This window comes from Nycticebus coucang, chromosome 9 (genome assembly GCF_027406575.1).
Source record: "Nycticebus coucang isolate mNycCou1 chromosome 9, mNycCou1.pri, whole genome shotgun sequence".
Lineage (NCBI taxonomy): Eukaryota > Metazoa > Chordata > Mammalia > Primates > Lorisidae > Nycticebus > Nycticebus coucang.
The window spans coordinates 118,259,063-118,282,706 of NC_069788.1; the positions used below are offsets into that span (position 1 = coordinate 118,259,063).

Below are 23,644 nucleotides of genomic sequence, written 5' to 3' on the forward strand. Positions count from 1 at the left end.
CAATTTGTGCTGACGAGATAGCTTGCTTCATAAGCACAAAGTTAGACAATGGTAAAACATGAAAAGCAAAAACATATTCCTTTATGAGTTTCATATTTCTCTGCTTTAGTCTTCTCTAAGTCCAGAAGCAATCCCAGCTGTGACAGACACCATTAATTACCAACCCAATATCCATTTCCACTTCTTCCTTGCTATAATAGCTTCAGTTGTACTTAGGCAGCAATATTAACCTCCTCCAGGCAACTCATCATGATTGTTATAATTATCTTTTCCCCTCACTTTCCCAGACTCCTTAGAGGAGGGTGGCTCAGTGAGAAATCTGTAGGATGACTGCAGGGGATGAAAAGGAAATCTGCAGATGGGAGGATCCAGAAAAAAAAGAATATTTTCCTGCTAAAAGATATGGTTGGCCCTTTTCCTTCCCACTAACTTGAGCACAGAATGGATACAATATCTGAAAATGCACCAGCCCCAGGTCTCTCTGTCATCACTGAGCAGCTGAACCTGTGCCAGCAACCACCTATTCAGGTCTTATAATGTGAGAAAAATAAGGCTCTTTTTATTTGGGGTGTTACGTTACTGGCAGCAGAGCGATTTCCTGCCCGATTGACCAACCCTCCCTGATAAATCCAAATAGGAGACAAGCAGTCCTATAAAAGAACAAATGCAATGTGATCAAACACCTACTATAGAGCCAGCTCCACTCTATTACCCACCATGACAAACTCTAAAAGGCAGTGTAAGAAAGCCACGTCTGGCATCTAAATTAAAGAACACTACTTGACCCTACCATCAAACCTCAAATTCCATTCCATATGGAGAATGGGATAAAAAACTAAAAGCAGGCTCAGCATCTAGGGCACTGGCCACATACACCAGGGCTGGTGGGTTCACACCTAGCCTGGGCCAGCTAAAACAACAATGACAAGTACAACAAAAAAATAGCCGGGCATTGTGGTGGGTGCCTATAGTCTCAGCTACTTAGGAGGCAACAGAATCACTTAAGCCCAAGAGTCTGAGGTTCTGCAAGTCATCATTCTGCAAGGTTAGAAACTTACTTTGACCTCACAATAGTTTATGAAACTAGGTCTTATTGCTTTACATTAGTAATAAGTAACAAGGGGGAAAATCCAGAATGCATTAAATGGAAGAATTCTTTATCGCAGTATATATGTCTCTCCTAGGTCTTAAAAAAGAGTGAGCAACAAGCTACTAGTTGCGGCAGGACCACACTGTTTGGAGGTTAATGAAATCATAGATATTTGCCACGACTGAAGTCAACATTCCTTGTCTACTCAATGAAGAGTTTTTCTCTTGAGATGAAGACATTCCACACAATGCAAAAGAAGAAATTAAATAATCTGGATGTTTTATCTAAGTGGTTCTACTACGTGGATGTAAAATCATTCATTCAATACATTTTTTTCATTTACTGAGAAAAAAAAGAAACTGCTTCCCATGTCAATTTTAAAAGAAATATTCCTGGCTCGGCGCCTATAGTTCAGAGGCTATGGCCTGCCACATACACCAGGGCTGGTAGATTCAAACCCAGCCCAGGCCTGCCAAACAACAATGACAACTACAACAGAAAAATAGCCAGGCACTGTGGCAGGCTCCTGAAGTCCCAGCTACTTGGGAAACTGAGGCAAGAGAACCGCTTAAACCCAAGAGTTTGAGGTTGTTGTAAGCTGTGACGCCACAGCACTCTACCAAGGGTGACACATAGTGAGACTCTACCTCAAAAAAAAAAAAGGGTGGCGCCTGTGGCTCAGTGAGTAGGCCAGCCCCATATACCGAGGGTGGCGGATTCAAACCCAGCCCCAGCTGAACTGCAACCAAAAAAAAGCCGGGCATTGTGGCGGGCGCCTATAGTCCCAGCTGCTCTGGAGGCTGAGACAGGAGAATCATTGAAGCCCAAGAGCTAGAGGTTGCTGTGAGTCCTGTGACATCATGGCACTCTACCGAAGGCGGTAAAGTGAGACTCTGTCTCTACAAAAAAAAAAAAAAAGAGAGAGAGAGAAATATTTCTTTAAAATAGTATCTACTCTGTTTCCCCGAAAATAAGACATCCTCTGAAAATAAGACCTACTTACCGGAAAGATAAGATGTCCCCTGAAAATAAGACCTAGCGCATCTTTGGGAGCACACCTTAAAATAAGACACTGTCTTATTTTCGGGGAAACAGGGTAGCATTCTGTTCTTTTAAAAAAGGTGAAATGTCAAACTATTTGTAAATATTCCATACTACATATAATACAGATTATAAAAATAAAACATTACAATGAAATATCATAAAATCTCGTACCTTTCAGCACTAAATGCTGATTCTGTGTCAATGTACACGACAGCTCCTTCTAACCCTCCCAAGTTAGTAGGTAGTGTAGCCAAAACACTCATCATCATGCAAAACTGAGTTTTTCCACAACCTGGTAGACCTGTAATCTAAAAAAAAAAAATTGTATAAACGTCCCAAACAAATGAAAACAAAATCTTCTTAAGAGTTTGCTACATATGCATCCAACTAACCTGGGCTCCTGGAAAAGTGTAAGCCCTAGAACAGTGGTTCTCAACCTTCCTAATGCCATGACCCTTTAATACAGTTAGTTCCTGTGGGTCGTGACAGTGTTGAGAACCACTGCCCTATACTGCTCCCCCGCATATGGATTGGTATTAGTTATGTATTATCCTCAGAGGAACTGATGAAATACTCACTCAAATCATCCTCTGTATTTTGCAGTTCAGATGAGAAACTTTGGTTGACAAAGGCTGGAAGATTCATTCACTTACATTCACAATTTGGAGCCTTTTCCTCATTAAGACATTTACAATAGAACCTTAATTTAAAAGTCTTTAATAAATGGTTTGGCATTTGTTAAAAATTGGCCTTTCAAAACAATGTCATACTAGTCCCATTAGTGGCTGCTTTGATCTTTATTCTTAAGAGTAAAGTAAAGGTATTAATACACAATTTAGTTCAAATACTTCAGAAAAAAGATGTGTATATGTTTGTGTGTATCTGGGAAGAGAAACAGTATAAATAAAACAAAATCCAACAATTATTGAATCTAGATGATTCATATTTTGAAATGCATATTTTGAAATTTTAATTGGCAGAAAGCTATTTTGAGATTATAAAACTCACTATCAAGAGTGTAAACAGGAAAAACTAGGAAATTAATCATTTGCATATTCAAATCTAACTGAAAATGACAAAATTAATTTTTTTTATTTTTTTATTGTTAAATCATAGCTATGTACCGTAGTGCAATCAAGGGGTACAATGGGTTGGTTTCATATACAATCTGAAATAATCTCATCAAACTGTTCGACGTAGCCTTCATGGCATTTTCTTAGTTATTGTATGTAGACATTTGTATTCTGCATTTAGTAAGTTTCGCCTGTACCCATTCTAAGATTCACTGTAGGTGTGGCCCCACCTATTACCTTCCCTCCACCTTAACCTCCTCCCTCCCTTCCCCTCCCTTGGTCCTTTCCCCATATTCTTGTGCTATAGTTGGGTTATAGCCATCATGTGAAAGCTATAAATTAGCTTCATAGCAGGGCTGAGTACATTGGATACTTTTTCTTCCATTCCTGAGATACTTTGCTAAGAAGAATATGTTCCAGCTCCATCCATGTAAACATGAAAGAGGTAAAGTCTCCATCTTTCTTTAAGGCTGAATAATATTCCATGGTATACATGTACCACAATTTGCTAGTCCATTCGTGGGTCGATGGGCACTTGGGCTTCTTCCATGACTTAGCGATTATGAATTGGTCTGCAATAAACATTCTGGTACAGATGTCTTTGCTATATTGTGATTTTTGGTCTTCTGGGTATATACCTAATAGAGGAATTATAGGATCGAATGGCAGGTCTATTTTTAGATCTCTAAGTATTCTCCGAACATCCTTCAAAAAGGAATATATTAGTGTACATTCCCACCAGCAGTGTACAAGTGTGCCCTTTTCTCCGCATCCACACCAACATCTCTGATTTTGGGATCCGGAGCTGCTCCCACAACCAGAACTCCCAGGCTGGGGCAGCCCCAGAGGAACTACACAGGGTCACTCCCTACAAAGATCTAGCAATAGAGTGATCCCGCTGGGGTCTAATCTTGGAGAGGCACCTCCCCAACTCTGAGGACAGCTAGAGGCAATGGTGAAAAAACAATCATGAGGCGAAATCAATGGATAAACTCTGGCAATATGAATAATCAGAGTAGATCAACTCCCCCAAGGATCAATGGGGCAGACACAGCACAAGATCCCATGCACAAACAAATAGCTGAGATGTCAGAAATCGAATTCAGAATCTGGATAGCAAGTAAGATCAAACTAGAATTCCAAGCAGTAACCCAAAAGATATCTCAAAAATTCAACAAATTCAAAGACCAAATGACCAAAGATTTTGACACATTGAGACAAGAAGTTGCATCCCTCAAAGATCTGAGAAACACAGTCGAATCCTTCAATAACAGAATGGAACAAGCAGAAGAAAGGATTTCTAACACTGAAGACAAAGCTTTCGAACATTCCCAAACTCTCAAAGAGGAAGAGAAATGGAGGACAAAAACAGATCACTCTCTCAGAGAGCTCTGGGATAATTCAAAGAAAACCAACATTCGTCTTATAGGGATCCCCAAAAGTGATGAAGTGGCTTCACAAGGCACAGAGTCTCTTCTCCATGAGATTTTGAAAGAGAACTTTCCAGACATGCCAAGAGATTCTGAAATTCAGATAGCAGACAGTTTGAGAACTCCAGCATGACTCAACCCAAATAAGACATCCCCCAGACACATCATAATCAATTTCACTAAAGTTAATATGAAGGAGAAAATTCTGAAAGCAGCCAGACGAAAGAAAATCATCACCTACCAGGGGAAGAATATTAGAATAACTGCAGATCTCTCTGCTGAAACCTTTCAAGCTAGAAGAGGATGTCATCAACTTTTAATCTCCTAACACAAAATAACTTTCAACCCAGGATCCTGCATCCAGCTAAAATGAGTTTCATTTATGACGGCAAAATTAAATACTTCAATGACATTCACACGTTGAAGAAATCTGCCATAACTAAACCAGCTCTCCAGGATATTCTCAGACCTATCCTCCATAAAGACCAGTGTAATCCTCCACCACAAAAGTAAACTGACCCAGGAAATTTTGATCAAATTCCAACTTCCACAGTCGCAAAAGGATTAAAAATGTCCACCAGACCCTTGAAAGGCTTATCAATATTCTCAATTAATGTGAATGGTTTAAATTGTTCTCTAAAGAGGCACAGGTTGGCTGACTGGATACAAAAACTCAAGCCAGATACCTTCTGCATACAAGAATCTCACCTTACATTAAAAGACAAATATAGACTCAAGGTGAAGGGATGGTCATCTATATTCCAGGCAAATGGAAAGCAAAAAAAAGCAGGCATTGCAATCCTATTCGCAGATGCAATAGGCTTTAAACCAACCAAAATAAGGAAGGATAAGGATGGTCACTTCAGATTTGTTAAAGGCAATACTCAACATGATGAGATTTCAATTATTAATATTTATGCACCCAACCAGAACGCACCTCAATTTATAAGAGAAACTCTAACAGACATGAGCAACTTCATTTCCTCCAGTTCCATAGTAGTTGGAGATTTTAACACCCTTCTAGCAGTGCTGGATAGATCCTCCAAAAAGAAGCTAAGCAAAGAAATTTGAGATTTAAACTTAACCATTCAACATCTGGACTTAACAGACATCTATAGAACATTTCATCCCAACAAAACTAATTTTTAATGTTGAAAAAAATCTCATTTAAATATATGCTATTTGGTACATTAGCTGTGGCACCCAAATTTTAAGAACCAAAGAATGATCTCTTTTGTGATATTAACACTAATGAACAGTTTTTCACAACGGAAGGAATGGAAGAGAACAGGAGAAGAAAAGAAAATATAAGGTAGAGAAGAAAAAAATTGTGAGAGATGAAAAAACACCTATGCTAAAACTGATATATACCACGTGCTATAAACATCAAGAAACTACCTCAGACATATTATGAAATAGGAAGAAAGAAGAGGGGATGATCCGTGAATCTAAATCATTTAGATCAGTGGTTCTCAGACTTGAGTGAGCATTAAAATCACCTGGCAAGCTTATTAACCAGCATTTCTCATTCTGTAGGTCCGGGATATTGCCTAAGAATCTATATTTCTAATATGTTCCCAGGTGATGCTGATGCTGCTCTATACCTGGAGAATCACTGCTTTAAAATCTAGACTAAACGTAAACTTCAACTATCAAGGCTCAACCTTAGAAAAACAAATGCTCACATATTAGAAACTAGGCGCTGACTTATAATCTCTAAAATTATGATTTAGACTTTAAGAATAAATAATTACTGCTATTAATAATAGTATGCTACGTTATGAATGATCAGTAAAGAGTTCTTCAAACTTCTTTGATCATATACTCTAACCAACCAAACAAAACAGCCAAACAAAAAAAATTTATAGTTCTCCAATATATGCATATTTATTATATACAAACTATTTTACTACTATGTTCTATATAGTATAAAACATACACAAAATAGAATACAAAAATAAATAAAAGATTATAACCATTGAAATAGTTTCATATTTATTATTCTTACAAAAGATCTTTCACTCTCACAAAAACAACATTTATAGTGGAGCAATGGTGATTTTTTTTTTTTTTTTTTTAGAGAGTCTCACTTTGTCACCCTCGGTAGAGTGCCCTGGTGGGATAGCTCACAGCAACCTCAAACTCTTTTTTTTTTGTAAAGACAGAGTTTCACTTTATGGCCCTGGGTAGAGTGCCGTGGCATCACACAGCTCATAGCAACCTCCAACTCCTGGGCTTAAGCAATTCTCTTGCCTCAGCCTCCCAAGCAGCTGGGACTACAGGCGCCCGCCACAACGCCCGCCTATTTTTTTGTTGTTGTTGCAGTTCGGCTGGGCCGGGTGTGAACCCGCCACCCTCGGTATATGAGACAGGCGCCTTACCGACTGAGCCACAGGTGCCGCCCCAGCAACCTCAAACTCGAGCTCAAGCGATTCTCTTGTATGAGCTTCCTGAGTAGCCTGCCACAACACCCAGCTATTTTCAGAGACGGGGTCTCACTCTAGCTCAGGCTGTTCTCAAACTTCTGGCAACTCCCTCACCAAGGATTGGTAGGATTACAGGCGTGAGCCCCCAATGCTGGTCTAGCAATAAGGATAAAAATAGTTTTTTAATTGCATTTCTTTTATTGTTCTCTGGGTATAGAGTTAAAAAAATGTATCTTTTTAAAATAATGATTAAATATTTAGAATTCAGTGATCAAAATGTCAAGTCATAAGTCCTGCCTATTTCACTAAATTGTAATGACTGCAAAGCTGAAAAAGGGATAATTGCAAAAATATAAGGATTGCTATTAAAGAAATACATCATTTGTTGGACTTAACTAAATCACTATCTTCATTTTAAATACCTTCCTTTTATCATGCCAAAGTTTTTGTTGAACTCTGGCTAATAAATTGCCAACTTCTCTCATGTTAATTGTTCTTGCAGACTAATCAAAAGATGATGCATTTCAACATTTTTAAATTACATTTAAATTACATTTGTTTTTAAATTACATTTATTTATTTTTACTAAAGTATAACAATCCTCCAGAAAAGTACATAAATCATATATGAACAGTTTGATGAATTTCTACAAAGATATTCATGTGTCACCAGATACAGGCTTTTTTTATTTTGCTTTATTATTTTTTAATTGATAAATAATAATTATATATACAATGCGACTTTTTTTGTTTGTTTGTTTTTTGAGCCAGAGCTTCAAGCTTTCACCTGGGTAGAGTACCGTGGCATCACAGCTCACAGCAACCTCCAGCTCCTGGGCCCAAGCAATTCTCCTGCCTCCCCCTCCCAAGTAGCTGGGACTATAGGCTCCCGCCACAACGTCCAGTTATTTTTTGGTTGTAGTTATCGTTGTTTGGCCGGCCCAGACTGGATTCGAACCCAACAGCTCAGGTGTATGTGGCTGGCGCCTTAGCCACTTGAGCCACAGGCATAGAGCCACAATGTGATGTTTTGATATATGTATACAGTACACGGTGGAAAGATTAAATCAAGCTAATTAACAGATCTATCAACTCACATGCTCATCATTTTTTTGTAGTGAGAACATTTAAAATCTACTCTTTGCGGCACCTGTACTCAATGGGTAGGGCACTGGCCACATACAATGACAACTGCAGCAACAACAACAACAACAAAAATAGCCAAGCATTGTGGCAGGCACCTATAGTCCCAGCTACTTGGGAGGCGGAGGCAAGAGAATCGCTTAACCCCAAGACTTTGAGGTTGCTGTGAGCTGTGATGCTACGGCACTCTCCCCAGGGTGACAGCTTGTCTCAAAAAAAAATTTAAAAATAAAAAATAAAATAAAATCCACTCTTTTAGCAATTTTGACATATACAACACATTATTAACTGTAATAACCAAGGTGTACAATCAACCACTAAAACCTCCCGTCTAAATGAGACTTTGTGCACTTTAACTAACATTTCTCTTTTCCCTGTCCCCTCACTCCATTGACTGAAACCCTTTACCTGGAAGACTCTTCAAGAGTATATAAAATATTACTCCATATTTATTTTATTTTTTAGAGATGGGGGTCTACTTCGAAGAGATAAACTAAGACTGTTGTACTGATTGGTTATTGATTGGTTGGTTGATTTTAATTCTGCAACATAGCATATTACATAGCCACTTATCATACAAAAAGGGTCAGCAAATTTGATATATACTGTCTTTTCTTTTTTTTTATGTGTATAATTTTTTTATTAAGTCTTTTGTAAATAGATCATAAATACTGTCTTTTCATTTGAAAAAAATGCTTTGCCCATCTTTGAAGTTCAACAACTCTTCTATAATCTTTGTTGTGAGATAACCAGAGAAGCTCTTGTGAGCTTCATCATCTCATTACATTTCATAGTCATCATCTCATTACAGAGCATCATAGATTCTACACTTTAATGGTCAAATTTTTGTAAAAATTAGCATTAATGACATCCTGATGTATCCGTTGCACATCTAACATCAACTTCTGTGCCTAAGGATAATGCAACCGAAAAGCTGAAAGAATTTACAGAGACCATCCATATACCCACCACCAAGGCTTTGTATTTACAATTTTTACTATATGTATTATACCATACCATTACTATATCATACATGATTGATCCAGTCACCAATCCATCGTAGATTTTTTATGCTTTCTAAGTCAAAGACATCAATGTATTTTTCTCTGACAGTTTAACATGCACATCATTTACAAAAAAAGAACCATACATATGATTCTTCTTTCTTTTTAAATAAATTTTACATATAATGAAATGTACAAATCACAAGTCCATCATTTCATAAATTCCAACAAATTTCATTATTTTACTATTTCCTGTATGTTTGTTAATTCTGATGGCTTCATATTAACATACGCAATCTAAACTCTTAAAAATTTAAAACATTACCATTATCCCAGGAAATTCCCTCATATACATTTGTTTTATATTCATAAAGTCATTTATTTTTGAAAATATATCTACTCTGATACATTTTTATTTTAAAGACACAAATTAGTTCTTCGTGTATTTTAGTACTGAAACGTAACATAGAAATATCTGTGCTTTAAATCTATAGTATCCTCCTACTTTTAATAATTTAATTCTTGATGCTTCAAATCCTCTTCAATGATTTCTATACATCTTCTGAAAGCATTTGTTCACCAAAAAATCCATTTAAGTTGTTACCATGTTGTTTCCTATGTTTTATTTCATTATTTTACTATGACAGGAAGGACGCAGTATGTCCCCAATGTTACCAATAATGTATTGTATTTGGTCTTTTGCTGTTAAGAAAACCAAAATGAGGCTTTCAAATATTTATCATTAATTTTAGTAAAACATTTTTAGATATTCAACTATGTATCACATAACTTTAAAATGTCACAGAAAGGCCGGGTGTGGTGGCTCACGCCTGTAACCCTAGCACTCTGGGAGGGCAAGGCAGATAGATTGCCTTAGCTCAGGAGTTCAAGACAACCCTGAGCAAGAGCAAGACCCCATCTCCACTAAAAATAGAAAAACGAGCCAGATATTGTGGCAGGCACTTGTAGTCCCAGCTGCTCAGGAGGCTAAAGCAAGAGGATCACCTGAGCCCAAGAGTTTGTTTGACATTGCTATGAACTATGATGCCACGGCACTCTACCCAGGGTGACACAGTGAAACTCTATCTGAAAAAAAATAAAAAATTAAAAGTCACTGAAAAACTTCCATAAGTTTGTCTTCCTATCCTGTATGTTTGTTAATTATGATGGCTTCCTACTATCACTAACCAGTATTTAGACAGACAAAGTAACAGATACTTTCATTGTTAACAATAATGGATATAATTCCATATATCAATTCTTTATAATATCAAGGTTTTTGCATGTCTCCTCAGATGGGATTATTTTGCCTTTGATTTTTACTTCACTAATCATCAGATCTGACCTTTTGCTCCCATTATTAGGACACTCTTCAACCTACAGTTTCTTTGCAGGAAATCTTTTTATGCCACTTGTGTAACTAGGTATGTGTAGTCTTATAAGTCATCCCAATATGTTGAGAATAAAGGTACAAGCAAGGGGCCTCTGCCAACTCTCTACCTCCTTTCCTCATAGACTATAACTGATAATGTAATGGTCCAACATACAGGTCCAGTAAGGACGCCAGTGTAAATGCATAATAGATTAAATGTTAATAAGGTAAATTTCATGTGTTAGACTGAAATACAAATAAAAATTTTAATATTTTCTTCCCACAACCTAACATCTTATATACCTTGCTTTGGAGAATGCTAGTTTAAAGGGCCCCAAACACTTTTCATGGACCTTTTCTCATTATCAAAGATAACACAGATCGAATTAATTATCAAGCACCAGAGCAAGTAAACTTCTGTCAATCAAAGTTAAGAAATGCTTATTCTTCAGAGCATGAACTAGTAGAGGAACAGAGGACTGACCTTTCTATACATGCCAACTATATGTCAGCTTTTCAACATATTTTCACATTTAATAAGCTTAAAACTGTGACATGCTTTTTGATTTTTAGTAGAAAGATGAAACAAGCCAACATTTTAAGATTTCAGATATATCTGAAAATACTCAGAAAGTATCAAGAACCATGAAAATATAAGGTATTAAACTTATTATTTCATCTTTAAAGAAACATGTAAAAAATCTGAAAATGTAAATAAGTATAACTGGCATCTCCTCTACTTTGTTAGTTTTATGTGTTGTTTCAGTATAGGCTTAGAGAAAGTGGAACATCATGTGAATAACATTAAGCGATTTCTGGGTTTGTTTTTTTTATTTGGGGATTTTTTTAAGTTTAGACAATAGCATAACTTTAAACTATACTAATTAATTTCTAATTCTTTAGCAATTTCAGATCTTTTTCCCTCTCTTCATAGCTTTTATAAAAAATAATACCAAATGCAGTTTTATGGGATGCCTGGAGTTAAATTTCATTATTTTTTCAGGTTTACTTGGGTGAAAGTGGGTGAAAACATTTTAACATTAATAACTTTTACTTCACATAGTTTAGCTATGAATTGTAACACTCAAACCACAAAATTTCAAGTTGTAGTCAGCTGGCAGTTTCAGCCCCAATGGTGAAACATGCCAACCAGACAAAGTGCTGTGCTGAAACTCAGAGAAAATACAACATGTAGACACAGAAAACACAATTAACTTCATATAGTTAGAGATAAAGTTTATTAACCCTACCTGAGAAATAGAAAAGAACTGAAAGAAAACTAGAAGCGAAGATCACTCAGACATCAGTAAGGAAGCAAATATTAATAATTAGTTTGAAGAGGAAAGAATTATTCCCAAGAAGAGAAAGTCTAATTGTGCTAAAGTAAAAATGAAGCCTATTCATTTTCATCTTAAATTAGATTACACGGTTGAGATGAATCTGAAACCAAGACCTGTCAGGACCTAGAATCTTGCCAACTTAACTCTCCCCACATTCAAGACAAGGGAAACAGGACAGGGTAATCTGCGAAGCCAACACTTGACAAAATAAAGTTTAAAAACAGCCTGACTTGGGCGGCGCCTGTGGCTCAGTGAGTAGGGCGCCGGCCCCAGCCAAACTGCAACAAAAAACAGCCAGGCGTCCTGGCAGGTTCCTGCAGACCCAGCTACTTGGGAGGCTGAGAGAATCACCTAAGCCCAAGAGCTGGAGGTTGCTGTGAGCTGTGACACCACAGCACTATACTAAAGGCGACAAAGTGAGACTCTGTCTTTGAGGAAAAAAAAACAAAACTGCCTGACTAATCTGATACAAAAGAGCACATGGAAACTTGATACCATTTTTTAAAATGACCTCCAGCATCTAACTACTTGTCTCTATCTGTTCAATAATTATGTCTTCAGACCTACAGAATTCATTTTATCAAAAACACTCTCACTTAAGGAGGCTGAAGCAGTAGAACTGATTAAGCCCAGAAATTCAAGACCAGCCCGAGCAATACAGCAAGACCTTATCTCAACAAAAAATTTAAAAAACTAGCTGGGCACATAGATGCAAAAATTCTCAACAAAATCCTAGCCAATAGATTACAGCTTATCATCAAAAAAGTCATTCATCATGATCAAGTCGGCTTCATCCCAGGGATGCAAGGCTGGTTTAACATACACAAGTCTATAAACGTTATCCACCATATTAACAGAGGCAAAAATAAAGATCACATGATCCTCTCAATAGATGCAGAAAAAGCATTTGATAAAATCCAGCATCCTTTTCTAATTAGAACACTGAAGAGTATAGGCATAGGTGGCACATTTCTAAAACTGATCGAAGCTATCTATGACAAACCCACAGCCAAGATTTTACTGAATGGAGTAAAACTCAAAGCTTTTCCTCTTAGAACTGGAACCAGACAAGGTTGCCCTCTGTCACCTTTACTATTCAACGTAGTGCTAGAAGTTCTAGCCAATACAATTAGGCAAGAGAAGGAAATAAAGGGAATCCAAATGGGAGCAGAGGAGGTCAAACTCTCCCTCTTTGCTGACGACATGATCTTATACTTAGAGAACCCCAAAGACTCAACCACAAGACTCCTAGAAGTCATCAAAAAATACAGTAATGTTGCAGGATATAAATCAATGTCCACAAGTCAGTAGCCTTTGTGTACACCAATAACAGTCAAGATGAGAAGCTAATTAAGGACACAGCTCCCTTCACCATAGTTTCAAAGAAAATGAAATACCTAGGAGTATACCTAATGAAGGAGGTGAAGGACCTCTATAAAGAAAACTATGAAATCTGGGCGGCGCCTGTGGCTCAGTCGGTAAGGCACCGGCCCCATATGCCGAGGAAGGCGGGTTCAAACCCAGCCCCAGCCAAACTACAACCAAAAAAAATAGCCGGGCGTTGTGGCGGGCGCCTGTAGTCCCAGCTGCTCGGGAGGCTGAGGCAGGAAAATCGCTTAAGCCCAGGAGTTGGAGGTTGCTGTGAGCTGTGTGAGGCCACAGCACTCTACCAAAGGCCATAAAGTGAGACTTTGTCTCTACAAAAAAAAAAAAAGAAAACTATGAAATCCTCAGAAAGGAAATAGCAGAGGATATTAACAAATGGAAGAACATACCATGCTCGTGGATGGGAAGAATCAACATTGTTAAAATGTCTATACTTCCCAAAGCAATCTACCTATTCAATGCCATTCCTATCAAAATACCAACATCGTACTTTCAAGATTTGGAAAAAATGATTCTGCGTTTTGTATGGAACCGGAAAAATCCCCGTATAGCTAAGGCAGTTCTTTGTAACAAAAATAAAGCTGGGGGCATCAGCATACCAGATTTTAGTTTGTACTACAAAGCCACAGTGCTCAAGACAGCATGGTACTGGCACAAAAACAGAGACATAGACACTTGGAATCGAATTGAAAACCAAAAAATGAAACTAACATCTTACAACCACCTAATCTTTGATAAACCAAACAAGAACATACCTTGGGGGAAAGACTCCCTGTTCAATAAATGGTGTTGGGAGAACTGGATGTCTACATGTAAAAGACTGAAATTGGACCCACACCTTTCCCCACTCACAAAAATTGATTCAAGATGGATAAAGGACTTAAATTTAAGGCATGAAACAATAAAAATACTCAAAGAAAGTATAGGAAAAACACTGGAAGATATTGGCCTGGGGAAAGACTTCATGAAGAAGACTGCCATGGCAATTGCAACAACAACAAAAATAAACAAATGGGACTTCATTAAACTGAAAAGCTTCTGTACAGCTAAGGAGACAATAACCAAAGCAAAGAGACAACCTACACAATGGGAAAGGATATTTGCATATTTTCAATCAGACAAAAGCTTGATAACTAGGATCTATACAGAACTCAAATTAATCCACATGAAAAAAGCCAACAATCCCTTATATCAATGGGCAAGAGACATGAATAGAACTTTCTCTAAAGACGACAGACGAATGGCTAACAAGCATGTGAAAAAATGTTCATCATCTCTATATATTAGAAAAATGCAAATCAAAACAACCCTGAGATATCATCTAACCCCAGTGAGAATGGCCCACATCACAAAATCTCAAAACTGCAGATGCTGGCGTGGATGTGGAGAGAAGGGAACACTTTTACACTGCTGGTGGGACTGCAAACTAGTACAACCTTTCTGGAAGGAAGTATGGAGAAACCTCAAAGCACTCAAGCTAGACCTCCCATTTGATCCTGCAATCCCATTACTGGGCATCTACCCAGAAGGAAAGAAATCCTTTTATCATAAGGACACTTGTACTAGACTGTTTATTGCAGCTCAATTTACAATCGCCAAAATGTGGAAACAGACTAAATGCCCACCAACCCAGGAATGGATTAACAAGCTGTGGTATATGTATACCATGGAATACTATTCAGCCATTAAAAAAAATGGAGACTTTACATCCTTCGTATTAACCTGGATGGACGTGGAAGACATTATTCTTAGTAAAGCATCACAAGAATGGAGAAGCATGAATCCTATGTACTCAATTTTGATATGAGGACAATTAAAGACAATTATGGTTGGGGGGGGAAACAGAAAGAGGGAAGCAGGGAGGTGGGTGGGGCCTTGGTGTGTGTCACACTTTATGGGGGCAAGACATGATTGCAAGAGGGACTTTACCTAACAATTGCAATCAGTGTAACCTGGCTTATTGTACCCTCAATGAATCCCCAACAATAAAAAAAAAAAAAACTCATTACGGTGCATCTTAGAATGGGTACAGGCGAAACTTACTAAATGCAGAATACAAATGTCTACATACAGTAACTAAGAAAATGCCATGAAGGCTACGTTGAACAGTTTGATGAGAATATTTCAGATTGTATGTGAAACCAGTACATTGTACCCCTTGATTGCACTAAGGTACACAGCTACAATTTAACAATAAAAAAAAAAACTCAGACACACAAAGAAAAAAAAACTAGCTGGGCACAATGTCATATGCCTGTAGTCCCAGCTACTTGAGAAGCTAAGGTGGGAAGGACTGCCTAAGCCCAGAAGTTTGAGAGTGCAATGAGTTATGACAATACCATTGGTCTCTTAACCTGAACAACAGAGCAAGACCATGTCTCAAACAAAGAAAAGAATCTAAATCCTAAAACCAAAGCACAAGTGGGAGGAAGTGGGTGAGGAGACAAAGAAGGCCAGTTTGTACTTTGCCTTGTGAAAGAAGCCTTGCTCTTTTTTTTTTTTTTTTTTCAGAAGCCTTACTCTTAAATTACTTTTTACATCAACATGTGGAAGAGTTTATACCTTGGATTCTCTCCACTACTTCTTCTCATTTCATACTGATAGCTGCTGTTTTGGAAATAAATAGGAAGGGAAGGCGAAAGAGGAGAACAGAACAGAAAAAAACACGGGGACGTGGAAATAACAAGTGCCTCAAGTTGCACTACTAACAAAAATCAAACAGTATCAAGGGATATAATTGTTCATTTTACAGTAGTTACTGAACACATGCCACGTAAAACACCCTAAGAAACCATCCTGGAAAAGAATGTTTATTTCTAAGTTAGGGAGTGAGTAAAGAACTGGGAGCTATGATCCAATCTACTGTACATGCTAAGCTGCTACATTAGGACAGCGACCTGCTAATCTTGCCTTTCAAAACATTGAGCAGAATAAAAAAATTATGTCAGCAGATTATATTCAAGGAACACGCATTTGAAATCTCTGCCTAGTTTTTCTGATACTATTCTGCCTGTGGGGCCAAACTGAATCTAACCACAGTCTAAAGGAGGTAAGACCCACCTTCACAGCTCTGCTGACCCATGATCAAGAAAAACAAACGTTTGCTCCTGTTCTCAACAGCTAAAATTGACTATTAAAACATTTATGTCTTACGTTTCACTGTTTCATACATTCCTATTACATGCCTGGTGCTCATAGTCATTTGAGTTTACAACCCCTATCTTATTACTTCCTGCGAGTTTGGACCCCACAGTTAATTCTGCCAATGTGAAAGAAAAAGAACTACAAAATTAATTGTTCCAAGGAAAAATTAGGATGGTAAAATGGGACTCTGGCACCCTGCCTCTACTATTGGGAAACAGTAGGGGAGTTAACTTCCAAAGCAATATTGCCCCCCTCAAGGAGGATACCTAGATTACTTGAATCATGAACAAAGCATAGAATGACTCAGGAAGTACAAATAATGCAGAAATGTGCTGTATCGCTTCTCATTACAGCAAGCATCTGGGTACCATCATCACTGTTAGTATAATAAATATTTGGCACTGCTGCACAGTTTTACTCTCCTGCAGGTACTCTTGAACAAGCTATCCAGATGTTACATTTCTTTTTGTTGGCTTAAGTTTGGACCACATCACTAGACCTTTAATCTCTAGATTACAATGTGAAGATATCCTTTTTTTTTTCTTTTTTTAGAGAAAGAGTTTCACTTTGTCACCCTCAGTAGAGTGCCCTGACATCATAGCTCACAGCAACCTCAAACTCTTGGGCTCAAGCAATTCTCTTGCCTCAGCCTCCAAGTAGCTGGGACTACAGGTGCCCACCATAACGCCAGCTATTTTTAGAGACAAGGTTTTACTCTGGCTCAGGCTGGTCTCAAAACCATTGCCTGTGAACTCAGGCAATCTACCCACCTCTGTCGCCCAAGTGCTGGGATTACAGGCATGAACCACTGCACCCAGCTGAAAATAACTTTTTTGATGATCTCTTTAAATATATCTTCAATTTTATCTAGTCACAATAACATCTATTTCATGCATTCTTAGCAAGGGTAACACTGACCCCAAGAGTGAAACTTGGTTTTGGAAGAGTGAGATGATCGTACTCTTTTAAGTCTCAAGCACAGATATATATGCAATTAAAAAATAGATACACAGTATATGTGTAGCATAAAAATTTCACTGGAGGTGGCGGGGGGTTGATAAGAAAAAAATTGTTTAAAAGCCTTCTTAGGGTCCAGGCCCTGTGGCTCACACCAATAATCCTAGCACTAGCACTCTGGGAGACTGAGATGGGAGATCACTTGAGCTAAGGGGTTCAAGACCAGCCTGAGCAAGAGTGAGACTCCATCTCTACCAAAAATGGAAAATTAGCTGGCTGCTGTAGTGGGTACCTGTAGTCTTAGCTACTTAGGAGGCTGAAGCAAAAGGATTCCTTGAACCCAGGAGTTTGAGGTTGCTGTGAACTAAGTTAATGCCACAACACTCTACCCTGGGCAAAAGAGTGAGACTGTCTCAAAAAAAGTCTCCTGAAGGGATGATAATGAAAAAAGGATTGAGAAACACTGACCTATACTTATATGAGAAGGCCACCAAGTGGTTTGATCTCCATGTAATACAAACTTCAAACATATCCTTACTACTGATTTTCATTTAGAATACATTCAGAATTATCTACTTAACATATTCTACAAGTAAAGAATTTGCTGTTCTCGGGGAATGGAACAAAGCCCTGCAGTTCACTCCCTTCAGCCATTTAGCAGAGTGGGAGTCTGATTTCTCCTCTACCTCTTCTGCTTTTGGCATGAGTAGTACTTCCTTAGTTCCACTTTTCATCTTGGTGTTGCAACTGAATATATAAATATGCCCAGATTCAGTGACATTCACACAAATCAAAACTGATGATATATAGATTAGGAAATTTTGAAGTTAAAGTCAGGAAAGAGCAACTGTAAAAATGACAGTATGTTTCCAGATTGATTCTTACTCTTCAATCATGGCCAGACATAGCCAAAGTTTTTCAACTAGTTGCCTTATGCCTACCCCCTACGAAATCTATCTGATAGCTAGGATTCTAGGTTTGACCTTTTAACCTAAAACAAAGATCATGCAACACAATTAGTTAGAAACTTCCACTGATACCTATAGTAGTTCTCCATTGCTAAGTAACAAGTTACCGCAAATTTGGCAGCTTAAACCAACACCCATTTACTATCTTACAGTTCTGTAAGTCAAAGTTCAGATAGGCTTTGTTAGATTCTTTGCTCAGGGTATCACAAGGCTGAAAAATCAAGGTGTCAGCTGAACTAGGGATCTTATCTGGAGGTTGGGGGAACATACAAACTTCTAAGCTCATTTAGGTTGTTAACAAAATCTACTTCTCTGCAGCTGCACTTCTGAGGTCCCTTTCTTGCTGTCATCTCAGGGCTGTTCACAGCACCCAGAGGCTACTATATCCCTAATCACATGGCCTCTCCACCTTCAAGCCAGGAACAGCATCTCAAGTCCTCAGTTCTGTCTTTCCCTTCTTACAAGCCAGAGAAATCTTGCTATTTCTAAGAGATCATGTGATTAGATCTGAATAATCTCCCTATCTTAAAGTCAACTATGCCATAGCATACCATAATCACGGGAGTGGTATCTCATTCTAATCACAGGTTTCCAGGGTTAGCGCAGAATATCTTTGGGAGGCCATTTTAGAAATTATGCCTACCACAACATCTCTGAGAATAGAGAGGTAAAAAAGTTTTTAAAAATTACACACAAAATTTTTCTCAAAACATACACGTTTCTCAAATAACCTGACAAAAAAAATGGGCAAATGAGCTGAATATCTCTCAAAAGAAGACATACAAATGGCCGATGGGAATATGAAAAAATTCTCAACATCAGTGATCATCAGATAAATGCAAATGAAAAGCAAATGAAAATGCAAATGAAGAGTTATCTGTACGTCCATGTTTATTACACAATAGCCAAGATATGGACTCAACCTAAGAGGCCATCAACAGATGAATGGATAAAGAAAATGTGGTGTATATACATAATGGAATACTACTTTGTCATAAAAAAGCACAAAATTTTGTCCTTGTTAGCAACATGGATAATCTTGGAGAACACTATGGTAAGTGAAATAAGTACAGAAAGATAAATGCCACACGTTCTTATTCATATGTGGAAGCTCAAATAGTTGATCTAGAAGTTGAAAGTAGAATAATGGTTACTAAAAGCTGGACAGAGTAGGGGGGTAGAGGGAAATAGCCAAAGGGTGGCAAATGGATACATAAGCTCAGCTAGATAGAAGGAATACGTTCTAGATTGAAATCTAGTGACTATAATTAACAACTTATGGTATATTATGAAATAGGTAGAAGAACAGATTTTGAACATTCCCAACACAAAGATAAGATAAATATTTGAGGTGACAGATATGCTAATTACCCTTATTTGATCATTATACGTTGTATACTCATACATGTATCAAAATATCACACTGTGCCCCATGAAATATGTGCAATTATTATGTGTCAAAAATAAAAACACTTTTTTAAGAGGAGGTAAACTGAGATACTCCCTTTACTCAGGTGAAAAACTCAGAAAGACTGAAGATGCTACCTGTAACTAGAACAGAAAGTAAAAAACTTACTACTAATAAGCGGTCAGGGTATTTACATTTCAAGTCAGGCAAGTAGATCACAAGAAAAAACCTAAAAGGATTTATACCTCCACTTGGAATTAGAAAAAAATGATAAAAGCTAAGTGGAAAAATATTAAAAATTCTAAAACTTCAAATATAAAAAGCATTTTATAATTAATCTTACTTAAGTTAATTTTTTTGCTATTTAAATAAGTTTATAACCATCTATCACTATTGTTAAAAATCTCATTTGATATCATATCCTAATTTATAATCACCAAGACATGGAAACAACCCAAGTGCCTATTAACCCATGAATGGATTAACAAACTATGGTCTATGTATGCCATGTAATACTATTCAGTCATAAAAAAGATGAAGACTGTACATCTTTTTGTATTAACCTTGATGGAGTTGGAGAACATTCTCTTTAATAAGTATCACAAGAATGGAAAAGCAAGCATCCAATGTACTCAATACTAACATGGAGCCAGTAGACAAACTAATACACTCCCACACAACAGAAAAACTCAATTTAATTCAGTTTGGCTGGGGAGGGGAGGAGGAGAGGGACTGGTGTACTCCCAACTAATGGGCACAATGTAAGGGTATGTTGCACACCTTCTAGATGCAGGACACAACTACAACAGGTACCTTACTTAACAAATGCAAACAGTGGAACCTAATAATTTATTTAATTACTCTAAAATTTTTTTAGAAATTTATTTGAGCTGGTTCAACTTGAGCCCAAAAAGATTATATAAGATATTATGCTTCTGGTACCACCTGATAGCAGTATATTATGACAAAAAGGTGGGGGGGTTGTTTGTTTTTAACTAATTAACTCATTTGCCAACTATTCAATATGCATGTATGAGGAATAGCTCACACACACCTTTAAATCTTTCTTGCAAGAAAGGAAATAAAATAATAAGGTATAGTATCTAAATATTTTAGATATTTAGGTCTCTATATTTCAGGGGGGGAATGTACAGTTAAATTATGACTATCAGAATGCAAGAAAAGAATATGTTTCCATTGAGAGGTTTGCTAAAAGTATCTACGTCACTAGAACCTTTGGTAAGAAGTCCTCAGGAGTATATTGGTAAACAAAGTCTATCTAGTCACCACATCTATAAGCAATTATCAAAGGAAAAAACGAACTGTTTTAAAATATCCTCAGATCCCTGACACATTTTCCTCTAAAAAGTAGAGCCTAGTTTCCCTTTCCCTGAGTATGGGCTGGACTTTTCTCACTTCTAATGAAGAGAATGTAGCAGTTGGCCTTGTGCCATGGCTCACACCTGTAATCCTAGCACGCTAGGAAGCCTAGGTGAGTGGATCACCTGAACTCAGGAGTTTGAGACCAGCCTGAGCAAAAGTGAGACCCCATCTCTACTAAAAATAGAAAAACTAACTAGGCATTGTGGCAGGCACCTGTAGTCCCAACTACTGGGGAGGCTGAGGCAAAGGGTTCACTTGAGCCCAAGAATATGAGGTTGTTCTGAGCTATGATGCCATGGCACTCTATCCATCACACAGAGTGAAACTCAGTCTCAAAAAAAAAAAAGAGAGAGAGAGAGAAAATGTACCAGAAGCAGTAGTATATAACATCCAAAGCTAGGTCATCAACAGTCCCCCCTTGCCTTTTTGAGGACCATGGAGGGAAGTCAGTCATAATGTCAGGAGGAGACTCTAGCAGCCTGTTAAGAGCCCACCTGGAGAGAAACTGTGGCCTCCTGCCCACAAGCCAGCACCATCTTGCCAGTCACATGCGTGAGACCCTTTGGAAATTGATCTTCCAGCCCCAATTAAGCTTTAAATAACTGCATCCCTTGCCAATATTGCCAATCCACTCCAAAGAAACTGGGAAATAATAAATGTTTATTGTTGTTTTAAATCACGTACTTTGGGGTAATTCATTATACAACAGTATTAACTGATCCAATAACCTAAAACTTCCTAGACCAAATTTTATCTACATCAAAAGTAAAAATAGCTCATGTTAGTTTAATATTATAATTTGCCCATATGTTAATAAAATTTCAAATCTTCCTTTATAGTTTATAAGTAACAATCATTTTTTAATTTCCCCAAATTATTTCATAATATTAACATTTATCACTTTCTAAGCTAACTCAAAGAAATAGCAACCTAAGCAGATTTTAGTCAACAAATATTTTCTTAACATCTTTGTTTGCAGATGCAGTACTGTTTGCAGTACTGCTAAGTACTGAGTGGAGAACCAGTCTTGAGGTACTTATAATTTAATTCAGATTAATGTTCAAGAAATAATTTATGGGTTTTTTTTTTTCTTTTGGAGACAGAGCCTCAAGCTGTTGCCCTGGGTAGAGTGCCGTGGCATCACAGCTCACAGCAACCTCCAACTCCTAGGCTCAAGCGATTCTCCTGCCTCAGCCTCCCAAGTAACTGGGACTACAGGTGCCTGTCACAATGCACGGCTATTTTTTGGTTACAGCCGTCACTGTTGTTTGGCAGGCCCGGGCTGGATTCGAACTCGCCAGCTCAGGTGCATGAGGCTGGCGCCTTAGCCGTTTGAGCCACAGGCGCTGAGCCTAATGTATGTTTTTTAAGTAAACTTTCTTCCTCTGGCCCTGAAGGTATGAAAAGTTTTTCCTTTACCTCTGTGAGGGATCCACAAGCCACACCCCCATGCAGGGCTTCATCCAAGGCAGAAAGGGTTGTAGACAAGAAAGCCGGTGCAACATCAGCAGACCTGTGTGTCTTTATCCCATACGCCTGAACAAGAGAATGATTAAGTTCTTTTCAACCTCAATATTTATTCAAAAACACAAACCATTGTGGTATATGTACACCAGGGAATATTATGCAGCCCTAAAGAAAGATGGAAACTTTACCTCTTTCATGTTTACATGGATGGAGCTGGAACATATTCTTCTTATAAAGTATCTCAAGAATGGAAGAAAAAGTATCCAATGTACTCAGCCCTACTATGAAACTAATTTAGGGTTTTCACATGAAAGCTATAACCCAGTTACAACCTAAGAATAGGGGGAAGGGGAAAGGGGGGGGGGGTGGAGGGAAGGGGATTGGTGGGATTACACCAGCGGTGCATCTTACAAGGGTATATGTGAAACTTGGTAAACCGTCTGTGAAACTAGTGAATGATGCCCCATGATCATATCAATGTACACAGCTATGATTTAATAAAAAAAAGAAAAAAACACAAACCAACCCCCATTCTCTAGATTTTAGCAGCTGCAATCCCAATCCATCCTTTCTCCCTCTATGTTTATTCAACAAATATTTATTCTGTGCCAGGGAGCATTTCCAATTGTAAGAATATGACATAACAGTCTTACAGTTAAGACTGTACAGGAACTACAAAATTAGGACTTGAAACTGGGCAATTACAACAAAACTAATAAGAGATACTGTGCCAGGGAAGTGGACATATAAAAGCAATATACCTGATCTGGCTTTTGTGATCCAGGAAGGCTTCATAGAAGAGCTAGATGTCTGAGGTAAAAATCTGAAATTGCTATTAGATAAGCAAAGGGAAGGTGAATGTTCCTGCCAATGAGGACAGGATGCGCAAAGAAAGGCCAAAAAGCAAAAAGAAACAGAAAATAAAAAAATAAAAATAACAAAGCCTCCAAAAAATAAAGAGTTCAGGCTTGGGGCCCAAGGCACCACCAGCCATTCTGAGGCTCTTGGCT

At 37.8% G+C, this 23,644-nt stretch overlaps 1 protein-coding gene across 7 annotated transcripts in view; it reads right to left on the bottom strand.

The window, feature by feature from the left end:
• Window positions 1-23,644, bottom strand: part of RAD51B (RAD51 paralog B) — a 736,945-nt gene that overhangs the window by 704,757 nt on the left and 8,544 nt on the right. For 6 of the 7 annotated variants that reach the window (XM_053602196.1, XM_053602197.1, XM_053602198.1 and 3 more), the window contains 2 exons: window positions 22,587-22,703; window positions 2,306-2,442 (listed from right to left, as the gene is read on the bottom strand). In XM_053602196.1, coding sequence (XP_053458171.1) covers window positions 2,306-2,442; window positions 22,587-22,703 — 254 coding nt within the window. The remainder of the gene's footprint in view (window positions 1-2,305; window positions 2,443-22,586; window positions 22,704-23,644) is intronic. The other variant, XM_053602199.1, reaches the window with a different exon arrangement.